General features: G+C 37.7%; 1 protein-coding gene across 1 annotated transcript in view; it reads left to right on the top strand.

Annotated features, from left to right (window-relative positions):
* LOC149312238 (anoctamin-6-like) overlaps positions 1-15,295 on the top strand; it is a 69,960-nt gene extending 54,665 nt beyond the window's left edge. Inside the window, exons 13-20 of the mRNA XM_089526826.1 lie at positions 3,137-3,362; positions 4,507-4,676; positions 6,181-6,278; positions 7,446-7,576; positions 8,093-8,298; positions 12,108-12,310; positions 12,683-12,788; positions 14,899-15,295. Of these exons, the coding sequence (XP_089382952.1) occupies positions 3,137-3,362; positions 4,507-4,676; positions 6,181-6,278; positions 7,446-7,576; positions 8,093-8,298; positions 12,108-12,310; positions 12,683-12,788; positions 14,899-15,105 (1,347 nt within the window). The 3' untranslated portion in view covers positions 15,106-15,295. The remainder of the gene's footprint in view (positions 1-3,136; positions 3,363-4,506; positions 4,677-6,180; positions 6,279-7,445; positions 7,577-8,092; positions 8,299-12,107; positions 12,311-12,682; positions 12,789-14,898) is intronic.
* Positions 15,296-18,521: the final 3,226 nt, after the last annotated feature.

Genomic DNA, 18,521 nt, shown 5'->3' with positions numbered 1-18,521 from the left:
AGTGGTACCTTGGTATCCACGGGGGATCCATTCTGGAACACACACACACCCATGGATACCAAAATCCATGGATGCTCAAGTCTCCAATGGTGGCTCGTTGTCCTCAGTGGCAGTGCATGCACATTCTAGGAAGCATGCAGCATCTCCTGAGGCTTGTGCAGTCTTCCTTGAAAACTGCACAGCTTTTGATATGGAAAGGAAATTGTGTAACATTCAGATTGTGTGGTGTGTGCTAAAAATAATCTAGGCAGCCACATGTGTGTTTTGTAATATTGCACAATGTTATACAGAGTTCAGCAATGTTACACAAAAAATGGGCACATGGTTTTGTTGTGCAACATTGCCATTAAAAACAACTTTGCACAATAAAAATGTTCTCAGCAAACGTTGTGTAGAAAACAACAATCTTGCATTACAAAATTTCATATGGCTACAGCTTCAGTCAGATTGTTTCTTTTCCTGTTGTGTAACATTTGGTTGCTAACTTTTCAAACTGGTAATGATGTCAGTGGTTGCGTTCTCAGTAAGCTGTGTAGTTTTCTATATATAGTAAAAAGACTGCAAGTATAAGTTTTTACTGCAAAGGTACACAGTTTCTTAAACTCTTGCACAGTTCTCAAAAATGTGCAATTTATTTTGTGCCAGAAACAAAAAAAAATATGTTATTGCAATTTGTGGGAACTATAAACAAGCTTTTTCCTTCCCATCTAAGTTCAGAAAGGGGTTGAGAACACCAAATGCAACCCCAGTTGGGAAACTGATAAATTTCCATTCCATCCCTACGCAGAACAGGGAACATTTCAGAGAACTGTAGTTGTGCCTGTAGTGAGTGACATGGTTCAATCTGCATCAGTGATTCATAGCCACCAGTGCGTTGGCAATAACCTTTTGATTCCCAAGGGAAGCAATCTTGTGTTAAAGATAATATAAAGCAAGGTGCTAAAAGGATCTACTCTTACAGATTGGGGCTGAATTTCAGGAACACAAGAATTCCATTAGGGGAGCCTTTTAGTACAACAAAGAGAAATGATTTGCTTATGATATAGAAGTTTTCTGCATGGTAGTACAGGACTAAATGGATGGAAATGGTATATGGATTATGGAACATTTTTTTCAGTTCATGCTTTTGTAACTTCATATAAATGGCATTATGAATTCAATCTTTTTCTTTCACCAGCAACAAGAGACAGCTGACATTAGAGTAATCCTTTGCAATAACAATAGCCCAGATACAGTATTAGACTGTCAATCATGCCAGTTTTCTCTTGGGGGACATTTAAAGTGCAGAGTGGGTAAAAAGATGATTCCACCCTTCCTCTTCATTTTCCCTCCCCAAAGTGGCTTCTCTCCAGGTGATTTTCTTTCTCTGGGACTAGGCATGATGCATATAACATGATGCAAAAACCACTCCCTTGTAAGAATCTCCCAACTTTACAATACTGTTCTTCTGCCATTATATTTATCTGGGGCCCAAAACACACAGACTAAATAAAGTGCCTTCTGGACGCTTTGAGGGTGTGGTGTTCAAATGATGCATGCCACCAAACAACCCAGAAGTTGTTCTGAGGCTACCTAAGGTGGCCTTAAGCCAGCCCAAACAGGAGTGGCAAAAATCTGCTCCTGCTGGCAGCCTGTTCAGGACCGTGGCAGCAAATGGCTTCATGACCACAGCGTCTGGTCGCCATGGTCCTGGAGTGATCAGGGCTGGAGCGGCCTCTGACCACACCTTTTGCCTGTCTGCTTCACTCTGGCTTCTAAAAAAAACTTACTACAATACAGGTATTAAGCAGATTGTTTTAAATATAAATATTACACAGGCCTTGGTTTGGTACCTATTGTGCATCTTGAGCTAGTGTGGTTTAGTAGTTTGGGTGTTGCACTAAGACTCTACGAGATCAGGATTCAAATCCCAACTCATCCATAGAAACACTGTGTGACTTTGTGCAAATTAGAATCTTCCAGCAGCCTAAGTGGAAGGTAATGGCAAATAACCTCTGAATAAATCTTGCCAAGAAAAGCCTATGATAGGATTTCCAGAAGTTTCTTAACGAACGCTTATGGTAAACTGCGTTTCTCTTTCTTTTAATACTCTGGAACTAGAGTTCCCATTTGTGAAAAGAAGGATCTCACCGATGGTGGGGGGTGGTGACCTCTCATAATTCCCCCGTTCTTTGGTAATACCTAGCATTACTGATGTGGATGTTCCTCGAAATCTCTGGAGCAAATGGATCTGCAGGAGAAAACGAAAAACCATGAAAGTTACCTCCATCTTAAGCAATCTTACCTGCCCTCATTGGAAAACTTTAAAAGTGGTTCAATTGCCATTCAAGCTGGTACCTTGATAGTTCCTTCAGAAACAAAGAGAACAATGTAGCAGGGAAAGTTCTACCAGTTACTCAAAGCAATCACCTGTGTTCACTACACTTACACAAGCAGAATATTAGAGGCATTCATGAGAGTACCCTAATAATTTTTCTGCTAATGAAAGTTTTAGATGTCAAGAAAGTTAGGAGGAAGAAATCAGAAGAGAAAGAAATGCAGTGAGTAGGAAAGAAACTGAAATTATCTTCAAGATAGAAGACTGGCATTTTATTATTTTGTATTTCCTGCATACCGGTACTTTTCTTCGGTTGTTATTACATACACACACATACACGTATGTTACCATCACTCATTTTTACTTGTATGCTATTCTAATTCCAAGTATTTATTTACCTAATCTCCTAGCTCTCTCTCTCGCTCTCTCTCTTTCTCTTTTCACACCTCTAGGCTAGCCTTTTAATGTGCAATTGCCCTTCCTCATTCGTGCAGTTTTAGGGGAATGACCTTTGTAATTGTTTCTATTTCCATTTGCAACCTTCCTCTTATACCCACTGCTTTCACCTTTCACCATGAACAGGTTGAATAGCTGCATACTGTCTTTTGAATTGTAGTGCTAAAAATCATATGTCTGAACGGACACTTTCTGTGTACAAATTTTTGGGTGCTGTAGTAAGAAACTTTTCTGCTGAATCTGGGAGTGAGAGTGGGATCAGTAAAATTTTCTTTTGAAAATCAGATATATATGCAATATGCACATAGTATGTATTCCTAATTAAGTTAACAATATAAATTATCTTTTCTTCTCTGTTTTCAGATTCTGCTCATTGTTGCCTCAGTTATTGGCATCATTGTTTACAGACTTTCTGTTTTTCTGGTATTTTCTGCAACACTCCCTAGACATATCAATGGAACAGAAGCAATCCAGAAGTACCTGACTCCACAAGCAGCAACCTCAGTTTCTGCTTCCATCATCAGCTTTATAATAATTATGATTCTGAATATGGTCTATGAGAAAGTAGCAATCATGATTACTGACTTTGGTGAGATTATTGCATTTGTAATCAACTACAGAAATGCTAGGGTGAATGGAGAAAAGTAGTGTAATCCTAAGAGGAAACTCAGCAAGCAAAATATCTGTGCCGTGAATTTTAGAACTGTCTTGCCATTGTTTGTAAAAACTTCTAAATATTTTGGTCTCCAGGCTTTCTCAGTTAACAACATTCAGCTCCTTGCCTAAGAAATCCTTACGTAGCTAGGACATCAGTTATTTACAGCTGTATATTTATGAAACTGACAATGCACAAAAGATTACTATAATAATTCCAACTTTATGAAAATAGATCAGTTCAGCATAATAGATTCAATTACACTGGCTACTGTTCATAGAGTAGCTATTCTCTTATGAATAAATAAGTAAAAACCCACTATTTGAAAACTCTCTCCTAAGCAAACAGTTAAGCCATTGCAAGGACTGCTGAGTTTTTACATTAAACAAGATCTCCTGTTTTGGTGCATCTAAAGTAGCTGCATTTTAATATTCTTTCATTTGCATCACATTAAAATGTTATGTTCATTATGTATTGAATTTCCTGAAGGCTTTTTTTGCATTTAAAATTGCTGCTTGTTCTTGGGTGGAAGAGCACACTCCTATATATATATATATATATATATATATATATATAAACATGGCCATGGAATTAGCATAATGGCTACTGTACACTAGGCAATTCCTCATAATCTTTATTATAGAAATATAATTTGTATTCAGGTCTGTAAACATGCATATACAGTGGTGCCTCGGGATACGAAATACCCAGGTTACGAAATTTTCAGGATACGAAAAAAACCCATAGGAAATTATTGTTCCGGGTTGCGAAAGTTTTTTCGGGTTACGAAAAAAACCCATAGGAAATTATTGTTCTGGGTTGCGAAAGTTTTTTCGGGTTACGAAAAAACTTTTGGTGCTTTTCTGCGCGATTTCACACGGAATCGCGGCTTTTCCCCATTAGCGCCTATGGGAATTCGGCTTGCGAAAGCCTTTCGGGTTACGAAATTGACAGCGGAACGAATTAATTTCGTAACCCGAGGCACCACTGTATATTTATCTCCAAAGCTGTTCTTGAGTTAATTTCTCTCTCTCTCTCTCTCTCTCTCTCTCTCTCTCCTTTGCCCTGTAAACTACAGAACTACCAAGAACACAGACAGATTATGAAAATAGTCTGACTACAAAGATGTTTTTATTCCAATTTGTCAACTATTATTCTTCATGCTTCTACATTGCATTCTTCAAGGGTAAATTTGTAGGATATCCGGGTGACCCAGTTTATTGGCTAGGAAAATATAGAAATGAAGAGGTATGTGTGCATGTTGTGCTCATTTTGTTTTATGTCTTTTCCTTTTTTAATGACTGGAGATTTTAGGGGCAGACTAAATATTACATACAGAGGTATACAGTGGTCCCCCGGGTTACGAAATTAATTCGTTCCGCGGTTAATTTCGTAACCCGAAAAACCTTCGTAAGCCGAATTCCCATAGGCGCTAATGGAAAAAAAGCCGCGGCTCCGCCGCGGCTCCATTTAAAACAGCGCCGGGGTTTTTTCGTAACCCGAAAAAAGCTTCGTAACCCGAAACAATAAATCCCTATGGGATTTATTCGTATCCCGAAAAATTCGTACCCCGGGTAATTCGTATCCCGGGGTACCTCTGTATAGCATTGTCACAATCACATTTTTAAGCTAAAAGCAGTTTTTGAACAATACAAACTATTTTCTTGGGGCAAACATGTTTTTGGAATCCAAGTGAAGGGTAAAGCAGATGTGGATATCCCTCTGTTCTAAAAACTTAATCATCTTTCTGCTGCTGCTGTTGAAACATTCATAATTGAAAGTATCATTTATGTATTAAGAAGTCTATAAGCATGTTTTATAGATGTGCCCACTTGGCCAGTTTAAAGGAATACATTGCAAGTACAGTAGAAATTTCAGATGGCTTTAACATATCATTATTTAAAAAAAAAAAAGCACACACACACACAAAACTCTCCAGCTCTTTAAAATAACTCTCCAGGTAGATTTGTCATGGCAGAGGGAGGAACAGACCTCAGATAATTGCAGAAGCATAACTCAGGGATGTGTCCAGAGCCTTTGTGCACCTGGTGTCATCAGAAATGTGATGGGGTCCAACTTCTTCAAAACAGGATTGGAAACAGCTTGTTTTGTTTTCTGATGCAAGGAGAAAAATCTCATGTTAGCAAAGCCCATTCCAAATCAAGCTGAAGTTCCATTTGTGTAAAATAATTTCTAAATTAAATCCTCCTAATCGTTCTCAACATAATAAACAGCTACAACAGGGGAACAATATTCTATTTATTTCATGTTGTTCTTATTCTAAAACTATAAAAAATAAGCCTCACTGACAAATTTGATTTTGAAGCACACAGATATCCACAGTGGAATGGTCATTTATTTGAGGAGTAGGCAAAGAATGGTCAGAACATACAAGATAATTCTGTTGCTAGTGGTGTTCTGGCCTATCTGTGGTCAAGTGATGCTAGAAATAATATGTAAGTTTTTCTTTCTTCATCATAGAAAAAGCTGAATATGAATTGAGAAAATTATTTTACCTTCAATTGTTAATACTGTCCATATTCACATTTGTATATATGTGTACAATTGTGTATATACTTGGGTGGAATGATGTTCATAAAACGTTCTTTTAAGTAACAATTAGAATGGTCCACATCCAGGTGTTAGTCCCAACTAAAAATCAGCAAGTCAGTATTTGCATGTTCTATTCCTCAGAGTTTAAAAAAATCATAAATATTTCAAGTTCTTACTTCTCTGCTACTTTCAAACTTAGTGTGATCCAGGTGGATGTCTTCTCGAACTTACAACACAGCTGACAATAATAATGGGAGGCAAAGCAATCTGGAATAACATTCAAGAAGTGCTTCTACCGTAAGTAAATACAATATTAAAGACAGGATGTTGAACCAAACCTTTATTCAAAAATGTGTCTGAAAAGATTTTTAATAAAATTGAACCTGAACCTGAACTTAAAATCTTCTAGCATAAATACCTAAATATAAACTGAGCCTATTTAAAATTAGAGTTTAATTATTAGGAATTTAGGAAGACTTTTTCCATGGGATTTTCTAACTTCTGTTTTGGCGCCATGACTGTAAAGATCATTCCCACAGAACAGGCAGTTTTGGATGGATGACCAGTATCCTCCAAACATTCCCCTGTCCCTCATCTTTATGGCCCTCGTGGTTAATAATACCTTTGTGAGACCCTTAAATAGAATAAGTGGAAAGATGCCCCACGCTTTATTTATCCCCATTGTTCTAAACCTAATTTAAGGTGTCTCATACCTGCTTTGGTTTACAAGGTCATTGGAAGATCCAGTCCTGGAACTTCTTCAGTGTGCCATTTTGGTCCATTAGTCATTTTATGTTAATGTAAGGACTGTGGAGTTTCATTTAAGTGCTTTTTAAGCTATCTGGTGTGCATGCAAGCACCAGTAGCATATTTGTGCCCCTTGATTACTCTGTCTTGCTTTCTTGGAATCTCACTACAGACCAGCAACCAATGGATCACACGCACTGATCCATTGGCCACTGCCTTGAATAGCACCATTTGGAGATAAAGAATGCTTACATCATCTTTTTTGGTTTTTCATTCAACTATAACCTCTCAGCAGAAAAAGTACTGAACCTTTGTAGAATGGAGAAATGGCTAGAAATAGTATTCAATAAAAAGCTAAATTAATTAATTATCTAACCTGGTTAAAGGCAGCTTCCTTTCTTCCTTTCATCATCGTCCTTTTTGATATCCTCTTCCCACCACTGCCCCATTCTCCTGATGAAGCTGACAGATTCAGTAATTCATGAGCGTACAAAAAGCAAACATCAGATGATAGAACATACACTTGGTTGTGTATAATGTGTAGTTTTGCCCCTGATTGTGACTTCCAGAAACTTTTTTTTAAAAAAATCACACCTATTGTTATTTGTGCAAACAGTCTAAACATTAATGTTTCATAAGAAAAGGAAAGAAAGTTTCACAGAAATTCCTCAGTGTCTAGCAGATAGAATAAACTTTGCTATTGATCCAAACTCATAGGTGGCTTAAGAACCTGATTGGAAGATGCTGCTCAGCTAATCGGTCAGAAAAGATTCTCCCACGCTGGGAAGAGGACTACCATCTGCAGCCCATTGGCAAACTTGGATTATTTTATGAATATCTTGAAATGGGTAATCCTGCAGTTTATTTCCTGCTTTCATGTGATAACAGCTGGATGTAAAAAATGCACCTATAATTCCATTAAACAGTTATGATTAGTTAGAAAAGGTGTAGACATGTGAAAACAGTGGTACATGTGTTGATAGTTCTATTTTTTTTTTAAAAAAATCCAAATTTAGTACAAAGAATGTCAGTTAAGCAATATGTAAGATATTAGAGCTTTCATGGTCATAAGCTCCATTGAATACAGTAGGTACTGAGTAAATGTGCAAATGGAATGAGCAAATGCTCCAGAGTATTGAGTAATGTGCATGAGACTGCACTTTCACAGTCTTCTAAATGAACTAATGCTGTGTATATATCGTACAAGCATTTTTTGCAATAGGCTAGTCTTTATTTATTAAGACTTCACTGGTTTGAGGTGACCTAGAGTAGCTCTGTTTAGAAACAACATCATCTGATTTGTCCTTTGAAAATTTACACAGTGCTAATATTTCACCAATGTATGTCATATTTATCATTGACAGTTATACAGTTTGGATTTGTCACCTTATTTGTGGCATCATTCCCACTGGCACCCCTTCTGGCTCTTGTTAACAATCTTCTGGAAATTCGTGTGGATGCCTGGAAGATTACAACACAGTTCAGACGCATTGTTCCCCAGAAAGCTCAGCACATAGGAGCATGGCAGCCAATCATGCAAGGGATTGCTTTACTTGCAGTGGTGACAAATGTAAGTGCAGAAGGGGCAGTAGTTTGACCACAGCAGTTTTCTTCATATGGAAAGAGCTCTGTGTGATTATCTCTCACTCTGCTCTTTATGAGACATCCTTTTTCATCCTTCCACTATATTGACAAAAAGCAGATTTACTGCAGATAACACTAGATGCTGGATTTTTTCTCCCTCCCTCCTTTCCTCTACATACTTTCATGCCTCAGTGAACAACTCATGGACTTTCCCTACCACCTCATTGGGGAGACATCCCTCTCGAACAAGCCCAGGCTCATGCAGACTCTGCCAATGGTTTCAGTGGAAGCAAGCACTTGGTTCAGGCCACATGGCCTTCTGTAAAGCTACTTTTACTTCACCTGATCCAGCAATGGATGTTCAGCCTTCTGCCTGCAGGGACAAGAGCCAATAACCTTATGATTTTTCCTAAGGCTCTGCATTGGGATGCTCCCTATGGAAAAGGAAGAAGTGAATTAAATTCACTTAAGACTGGGACTGGTTTTAGTGTCCAAAACTACTGGTGACTGACACCATTTCAGAGCTATGTCTCCTTCTGTCACAGGAAAATCTCTTCCAAGATTATAAAGTGTTGCATCACAAGTTAGTCACCTAAGCAAAAAAAAAAAAAAAAAAGGAAAACACTTCTTTGCATTTTGAACTGATGTTTTCTTCATATTAAAATTGAATAGAAAAAGATTTCTTTGATCATATCTGCAATGACTGGAAATACTAAGTAGTCCAAGAAGCCTGGTTGTCACATGCCAGCAACAGAGATTTCTCATGTAAAGCTAAAATTACTGATGCTGCACCTCTTTTATACTGTACCCCATTTCTTTCCACTTTGTGTATTCACTCTGCTATACCTACAGAGCTAAAAGTGGATGGTGTGCAAAGCTACCTTGGGACTTAAATTTCATCAGCGCAGCTGACTTCACTATACAGGAACATATGGTGTCAATTTTATGACCAATTTTCATTTGTTCTGGAATACATGGAAAGCTCGTTATGTCTTGGGAAATGGAAATCAGAATATTTTCCTAATATAATTATCTAAAAACCAGTCTACAAATCAAGGGGTAGATGTTTTGTTTTAAAGATTGCACAGAGGAATTAATTTTCCTGCACACAGCTGAACATGGCACATCTGGAGATCATTTGAATGGAGAGCAAAAGGGAAGAGAGGTGAAAGTTTATGTGAAAGGGGGAAAGCAGAGAAAAGGAGCATGTAAACAGATTGAGTTCCAAAACAGTGTTGTTGTAGATAAATTCATGTGCAGTCACATGTAGGCAAATCCACAAAATATTTTGATGCTGGGGCAATACCAGAAATTTATAGTGCTGTGTTTACAAAGAGCTCCTTCCCTAATGATATGTAAAATCCGAGCCTCATCTTCTTTATTCTAAAATCACAAGTGACCTGAAGTTCTTGAACACACTCTTCAAATGCTCTTGCCTTGGAAATAAGTATAGATCTCTTTAGTTGAGCATATAGGAGTCTTTTAAAGTTTTGTTTTGTTGTTAAATGCCTTCAAATCAGCCTTGACCTATGGCGACCCTATGAATGATAGACTGAGTCACCCTATCCTCAACCACCCTGCGGAGCTCTTGCAGATTCATTGCTATGACTTTTCTGATTGAATATATCCATCTGGTATACAGTCTTCCTCTTTTCCTATTGCCCTCCACTTTACACAGCATTATTGACTTTTCCAGCGAGTCTTTTCATCTCATGATATAATCAAAATATAAGAACCTAGGTTTAGTCATCTTTGCTTCTAGGCAGAGTTCAGGCCTGATTTATTCTAGCACCCCTTTATTCATCTTTGTAGCAGTCCACAGTATTTGGAGAACTGTTCTTCAGTGCCACATTTCAAATGAGTTCATTTTTTTTCAGTGTCCAGTTTTCACAGTTATACATAGAAATGGGAAGTATGATGACATGGGCAATCCTACTTTTGGTATTTAGTGATTTATTTTCACTTCATGGTCTTGTCTAGTTCCTTCATAGCTGCTCTTCCAAGTCTTCTTCTGATTTCTTGACTGCAGTTTCCACTCTGATGATTGAGCCCAAGTATGGGAAATCTTTAAATATTTCAATGTCTTCATCATCTACTTTAAAATTATGTCCATCAGATGTGGCCATTATTTTTTATTTCTTAATGTTCAGCTATAAACCTGCCTTTGTATTTTTGGCCTTGATGTTTTTCAGTAACCTCTCTGAATCTTTGATATTTTCTACTCGTACAATGGGGTCATCTGCATATCTTAAATTGTTGATGCCCCTTCCTCCAGTTTTCACCTCCTCCTTCTGAATCTAATCCTACTTTCCGTGTGATGTTTTTGGCACACAAGTTAAAAAGATAGGGTGATAGAATACAGCCTTACCTGACCCCCTTGCCAATTGGAAACCATTCTGTTTCTCTATTCTGTCCTAAAAGTAGTCTTTTAAAGGCTATTTCACTATTCCTCACTCAGTTTATTTTAATGTTTTGATTTTAACTGAGGTCTTATCTCCTGCTGCTGCTTCCTATTTGTTTATTTGGTTTTTTTGTTTTTCATTGCAGTTGTTTACTTATTACTGTTTTAAATACTCATTGTATTCAAAAATGTGCCACAATCTGCTTTCAGAGGCTTTTTCCATGAAGAGTGGTATTTAAAACAATAAAAATAATAATGTTTCCATAGTAAACATTTTCTTTTGAATCCCCATCCTTACCTTCTCTCCTAGTGAAATCTGTGATGATCTGACATTAAGATAAAAGCAAATAGTCTATTAACTACAGATGTAACTTCATCTTTAACACTAAATAAATCTGGATTTCAGCAATACCTGGATGAAAGACTACTTTCAAACCCCCCCCCCCCCCCCAGTACTTTGAGCAGAGGAAAGTTAGGATAATTATAAATAAATAAATCATATAGCTAACATTTTTGAGTAGATGGACAAATGTTTTTAAAAGGTCAGGAGGAATGGGAAGAAACTGCTCTTGGCTTCTGCTCCATAGAGGAATCCATAATGCTACAGGTTATAGAGAAAAATGAAGGAACTGCAGTCTGACGAGTGGAGACCATAACTTATTGGGACATTATAGGAGATGTCTCAAAATTTTACATACTGCTTTTGATTATCATCCAAGTTGCAGTGATCAGTTTCAAGTTAAAATGTCAGATGGAGCAATCAAAAGAAGCAAAAGGGGGGGGGCAGCCATAGGTCACCAGGAAATTTTGGAAGATGCTTCAAAATTTAACAGGATGTTTTTGATTGTCATCCAAGTTACAGTTCCCAGTTGAAAAGTTGAAATTTCAAGCAGGAAGCCATCTTAGATGCAAAAAGTGAGTCCTGTTAAAGTTACCAGGAAATTGTGGTAGACTTCTCAAAATCTGACAGTGGCTTTTGGAGAGTCATCCACATTGCAACAGTTTCAGTTTAAAATCCCAATTAATGAAGCCAAAAAGGTGGGCCTCCCATACCTCATCAGTAACATAATTTTTTTAAGTGGGTAGAAAACAAGAGAGAGCTCTTTAAAGTACTGCCTCTAAGAGTCAGAAGGCAAAAAAGGCAGAGAACCTGGAGAAGGCTAATTATTTTCCTTATTATTTTACTGAGATTTTTTTAAAAAGCAGGAAAATGGGAGAGGGATCTCTTGGGTACTGCTGCTAATATTCCTGAAGTAATAAAGGAGGGCAGTGCCAAACGTCTAGTACAAGAATATGCTTTTCTCTGTTTTCAAGGAAGATATGTGGGATGGGAAGGTATAATTCTCTCAAGATTGTGTTAAATTTCCCTAATTTTCCTCTCTTTTCAAATGCAGGCAATGATCATTGCTTTTACTTCTGATATGATCCCACGTCTTGTGTATTACTGGTCATTTTCAATCCCTCCGTATGGAGATCATAGCAGCTATACCATGAAGGGCTACATAAATAATACACTCTCAGTCTTTGCTGTATCAGACTTCAGAAATGAAAGCAAGCCAGCTTTTCATCCCAGATTTGCCATCCTAACAACATGCAGGTAAGTCTATTTCCCTGTTTAAAATGGCTAAAGCTATGTTTTTTGTCTCTCTGTCTAGCTAACAAATTATCTGTATTGGTAATAGGGATCAGCATGACTTTGTAGCTGTTTAAAGAAACAGTAGATTATAACAATTATCAAAAGGAAGAATCAAATACCATGAGATTTAGTTGTTTAAGTCCTACAAAACATTTATACAATAATTTGACACTGAAATGTTTAATGTCACTCTAGATGAGATGTATATTTTCTTATAATTACATTATACTTATCAAAGAAGTGAAAGTGACAGTTTTTGCTCCCCCTTCTGGCTTAAGAGTATTATTGCAAAGCCTCTTGACCTGATTGCTTGAATGTCTTTAAATGTCTTAGATACCGGGATTTCCGATACCCTCCTGGACATGAACATCAATATGAACACAATATCTATTACTGGCATGTTATTGCAGCCAAATTATCATTCATCATTGTCATGGAGGTCAGTATCTTTCATTGTTAACTTTTACACATTTCTGTCAGTACTCCTTTTCTGTTCTTTCATCAGACCTGCCAAGTTTCCGGTTACATTCCACTCATGGCCTGGTATGGAGGTTCCTTAAGCATGTCACTAAGAGTCTGCCTGATGCATTACAAGTGAAAATCAGTTATAGAGAGAGATATGAGAATCATCTGACACCATTTTGTTTTGTATTTATTTAAATGAAAATAAAAACTGGCTGAGTGATTTTGAGTTTACTTAATGGTGTATATGTGTATTTCTCAAGACAACCTGTAATGATTGTGAAAAACTGCAAGAAGAATCCACATGGATTTCTTCAATAATAATAAGAGTGTGTGTGTGTGTGTGTGTGTGTGTGTGTGTGTATTTGTTTTATGTTATTGTTTTTACATTTGTTTTAAGACTCAGACCCTGATTTTTTAGGCCAGCTAAATCCTTCCTGTAGTTTCAGGGTTATTCAATACAAGTGCCCCCTGAAAGAATCATAGCAATTTAGGATTAATATCTATCTCATCATTGCATTGCAAAGACTGGTATGTAGCTGTGACTGAAAACATATGAAGAGAAGACAGGGAATTGCAAGCTTGGATATTAGCGTCCCAGAAAATCTGCACAAACAGATGGTCTCAGTGCTGGTCCTTCTTGTTATTATTATTAGTTTTATTTATACCCTGCCTTTCCATGTGATCAAGGCGGCTTACAACAAACAAGGACCCTGCACCTGGAGATGTGTTATAAAGTTCTGCCTGGTGTAATTCCAGTCTCGCTCGTGAAGGAGCCCATCTTCATGGCCATTTAGTGGCCAATGAAGAATGGGAAGCATCAGAGGAACATCTAACTATAGCTGGAGGAACAAATACATCATCCTGTAGGACCCTCAGAGGACCCCCAGGAGGCCTCAGATGATGCCTTCGTCATTCTGCACCTGGCTGCAAACATAGTCAGGCACTTCTTGAGTGCTTCAGACTCTTCACTGGCTACTTAAGGGTGTGTGTGGCGGGGAGATAGATCACAAAGCAGGTGGGTCCTATGTGGAGTACTGTCAGTGAGTTAGGGAGGTGGTGAATTCCCCATTCCCAAATGACATTGACATGAACTGTACAGTATGCTGCTGTAGCACAGGCCTTAGTGAATATGTCACTAAGCTACACTTTCTGATGTGTACCTGTGTGGCTTGCATAAAACAAATGGCTCATGAATTAGAACATATTGGCAAATAAACACGAGAGAGAGAAAGGAATTGCCGCTCAAACAATATTATTTGAGAAATTCCATTATAGAAACATTTCACCTTTCAGTTTAGTAGATAAGACCAGTCTGTGGGTATCCCAAATCAGTTCTAGGCAGGCCAGTTTGGGTTAGGTAGATAAGCATAACAGGGCAAATAAAACCAGAAACCTTTTTATATAAAGAGCAGCTGAAACAGGACCAAGGACAGCTCACAGAGATCTTTGTTGATTGAACTACTTGCCCTACTAGAACAATGTGTGTGCATGTGCACGTGCACATATGCCTTCAAGTCACCTCTTGACTTATGGCAACCCCATTCATTTGATAGAGTTTTCTTAAGAAATACTCAGAGGTGGTTCCTCTGAAATAGAACCTACAGCACCTGATCCTGCTTAGCTTTTAAGATCAGATGAGATTTAGTGCCTTCAGGATATTTAAACTACTACAGTGTTAACTCAGCAAAAAGATGAAGTCAAGCTAATCTTTATGTAAGTTCTATATAGACTGCTGCACCTCTGGAGGACCTAGCTGGACCATATTATACTACTGATTTTTTAGTTTAGTTTTTCAGTATATGGCTTCTATAAAGCTGTAGAGATGGCCCTTGTGCGTGCCTCAGAGGAAGGCAATGACAAACCCCCTCTGAATAAATCTCACCAAAGAAAATCCCATGATAGATTCACCAGAGTGTTGCCATAAGTTAGAAATCACTTGAAGGCACACAGCAACAACAGAGGTGCATGTGTGCAAACAGAATTCTAAATTGGGACATGAGCTAATAACTGGGTGATGTTATTCTCTAACAGTGTTTAAATATCCTGAGTAGCTGATTGTGTTTATATTACTTTTTTCCCCACAGCATATCATCTACTTTGTGAAATTTGTTATTTCATACATCATCCCAGATGTGTCAAAGAAAACCAAAAGCAAAATTAAACGAGAGAAATATCTAATACAGTTGCTGCTGCATGAGAATCCTCTAAATGTTATGAAGAAAAATATGGGGAGCATTGCTGACAAAATCCTGAAAGGAACAGATAACACCCTTCGACCAAAATATGAATAAAGATGTGATACACCAACAGTGGGGAATTCAGTGATGTGTGAATGTTTCCACCAAAACAAACAAACAAGGCTGGACCTAAGGCATGAGGCAACATAACTTAAAGAGAAGAAATGAAGAATTATAACATTTACAGAAAAGATCTTAGGTTCTTCTGCTCAGAATGTTACATGAGGTTTAGAGTCATCATTCAGCAGACCTGCCATCTCAAGCCAGCTGTTTTATGTATACACACGCAAATATTATTTAACGTTAACTTTTTACTCTTGATGGAATTCTGGTTGATTTCTGTGAACTAGTTTGCCAAACTGTTAAACCAAAGCAGACTCTTTCTTTTTGACAAAGATCTTCTCTATTTCTTTAACTCAGTTCTCTTAATTGTTTTTTGCAAATGCTCCTTTTTTTGTGTGGCACTTAGTCCATTTTGTTTTCTGATGTGTTTGTTGTGGGATGAATGCCAGGGGAGAATTTCTAGGGAGTTTTCTATCTTGGCTAATACTATAGAGGGAAACCAAATAGTCCTAGCAAACAATGTTGTTGTTGTGTGCCTTCAAATCATTTCCAACTTATGGTGGCCCTGAACCATGGGGTTTTCTTGGCCAGATCTGTTCAGAGGGGCTTTGCCTTCCTCTGATGCTGAGAGAGTGTGACTTTCCCAAGATCACCCCATGTGTTTCCATAGCTGAGGGTGATTCAGACCTTGGTCCACAGAGTCAGAGTACAGTGCTCAAACCACTACACCAAACTGGTTCATTCTCTTCCCCCCCTCCCCCCAATCTGTCTGTCTCCTTACCATTTTCTTATTCCTAAGAGATTTATAGGGGAGCTGAACACTTGCCAGAGAGAGACATTCAAAGTGACCCATCCAGGCCAGGTGTGGGTACAGTTGAATGATCTGACCACTCAACTGGCAAAGAATGTAATATTGATATGCATTGTACCATCAACACAGAGACATCACATTTATGAACTGAGAGGGAACTCTGAAAGTAGATATCCAAATACTCAACAAGGAAATTTTTGAATACTGAGCATATTTCCAGTTCAACCAAAATGATTTCTCCCATCATGATTTCTAGATTAGCCAAGCCTGCTGTAGATACCTGTCTTCAGCCTGATGCTGCATGTTGCACTTTTGACACCAGAATCCAGCTCAAAAGCTTCTGGGGATTTAGCTTTGGTTATACTTATGTGCTTCCCCAGCCTTTCCAGTGTAGTAACTGACAACACCACATCAGAGATAGCAACTGGAAGACAAAAATGGCATAGCTATCATGGGTGTGTGCATTAGTACTCATTAACACCGCTTTGGAATCTTTATTTTCCTTCATGCAATTTTTTGCTTCTCTCCATTATTATTTGCTGAAAATAAGGTTTGTTCATGCAAGTGAACACAAGCACCCATGGAATTATGATGAAGCGCTCAGTAAGGACAAGAGTCTTTCTTATGACAATAGTATACCAGCAACATGGGATGGCCAGCCTACAGTGTTTTATTACAAGTTCATGAAGAACTTGCTCATGTTGGAAAAGGCATCAGTTCTCACAACACTGAAAGCCTTGGCATAAGATTCTGATTTATCTACTAAAGGTTATAAATAGTGATGCACTCAGTTTAGAGTATTTGACAGCAATATTTCCTTTATTAAGCTGCTTTTACAAGAAATTGTTTCATCTATTGATTATTATGACCAAGCATGATCTGCAGGTCTGACCACTAATGATTTGTTCTGACATTTAAATAAACTAGCAGCACAGTCCTGTGAATGTTTACTCAGAAATGAGGCCCACTGAGTTCAATAAGTCATGCTACCAGGTGAGAGTGTAGGATTGTCCTCATTGATTGAGATTCTGTTGAACACTGCTGGTTGTAACTGTCTTCTGAATTCTGTAATTTCTCTAGTGCTGAAGAGTACCACAGTGGCTGTAGTGGAAAGACTCTCAAGCACTATCTAGCTGCAGCTTTGCAGCTGGAAGACTGCAGATTTTGGAGCTTCAGGAGACTAGCCACCCCTTTCCTCCCAGCTGCAAAAAGTAAAGACAAATGGTATGCAGAAGTTATCTCTTCACTACCCTAGTTATTCATTAGATGTGAGAGTGCAAAGTATCTCCTTCCACAATTACTGAAAAAGCATTATGCAGATATGATGGAAGATTAAACCAGCATTTGTCACTAATAGAATTCTAGCCTTACACTACAATCCTGTAACACCTATGTAGTAAAAACAATGGATCATACATCAGTAGAAATTTTAAACTCAAACTTTTTATGTGTTTCTAGTATCCATTGATTCTCTGGATAACTATAAGATATAAGACAATATGGTTAACTTTACCTGTTTTATATGTGTGTGTAATGAAGATATTCTGAAAGTGGTTTATTAATGCAAAGTTATCTATTATGAAGTACAGTGAGTAATTAATCTGTTGGTGCAGTGTCATTTTGTTTTAATCATGCTATTGGAAATGAATATTGATATAATATTTTCATGTAGATAATGTTCCATACTTCTATATATTCTTCAGGGCAGCTTGATATGTGTATTCTTAGCTTGGGGAAAGTAAGATTAAAGAGTGATATGATAATCATCTTTCAATATCTAAAGAGATGTCAGGTAGAAGGTGAAGCAAGATTGTTTCTTGCTGCTTCAGAGACCAATCCATGGATTCAAAGTAATGAAATTCCACCTAAACATTAGGAAGAGCTTCCTGGCAATAAAAGCTATTTGACAGTGGAACAGAAGATACTGAACTCTCCATCTTTGGAGGTTTTTACCTACAGATTGCATGAACATTGTTTGGACATGGTTTAGCTGTGGATTACTGCACAGCAGAGGGTTGCACTAAATGGCTCTTGAGATCTCTTTCAACACTGATTCTGTAATAAATATATAACTATAAGGTAGAATAAGATTTAATGTTGGGTGCAATGTAGCTGTTAGGATTTCATGTTTGCTCAATGATTAACTTCTGACCACCCAAATTTTTGGTTCTACCCAGCATTTCACAGAGTTCCACAGAAACCCATGAGAATGCACATTATGATGAACAGATTTTGTTTTGCAACTGCTGTTTACAACAATTTTAAATTTTACGTGGCATGTATTCTAAACACTGAAGTAAACAAGTTCAGTTTGCAGTTTGCAGCAAATCCAGATCTCCATCTAAGGTTAAATTTAGTTTTGCCTTGATCCAATAAATAGAGGGTCCAATCAATCAGTCAGTAAGCTTGAGCTTATTCCAATAAATAAAGGCAATGGAATGTTGTCACTTGATGTACATCAGAGCCATCGGGTAATAGTACCACTTGTTTGGACTCACCCTTTTCTTCAGTCTTCTTGGTTATTTGCAAAGGTAATGCCTTTTATCCAGCACCAAATACTCCAGGTATGAGGTATGATTGTGTTGCATGAGCAAAA

The sequence above is a fragment of the Sceloporus occidentalis genome, unplaced genomic scaffold (assembly GCF_023333645.1).
Source record: "Sceloporus occidentalis isolate IW3139 unplaced genomic scaffold, rSceOcc1.0.p SCAF_5, whole genome shotgun sequence".
Lineage (NCBI taxonomy): Eukaryota > Metazoa > Chordata > Lepidosauria > Squamata > Phrynosomatidae > Sceloporus > Sceloporus occidentalis.
Note: the sequence above shows the minus strand (reverse complement) of the source record. Positions and strands in the feature narration are given on the sequence as shown.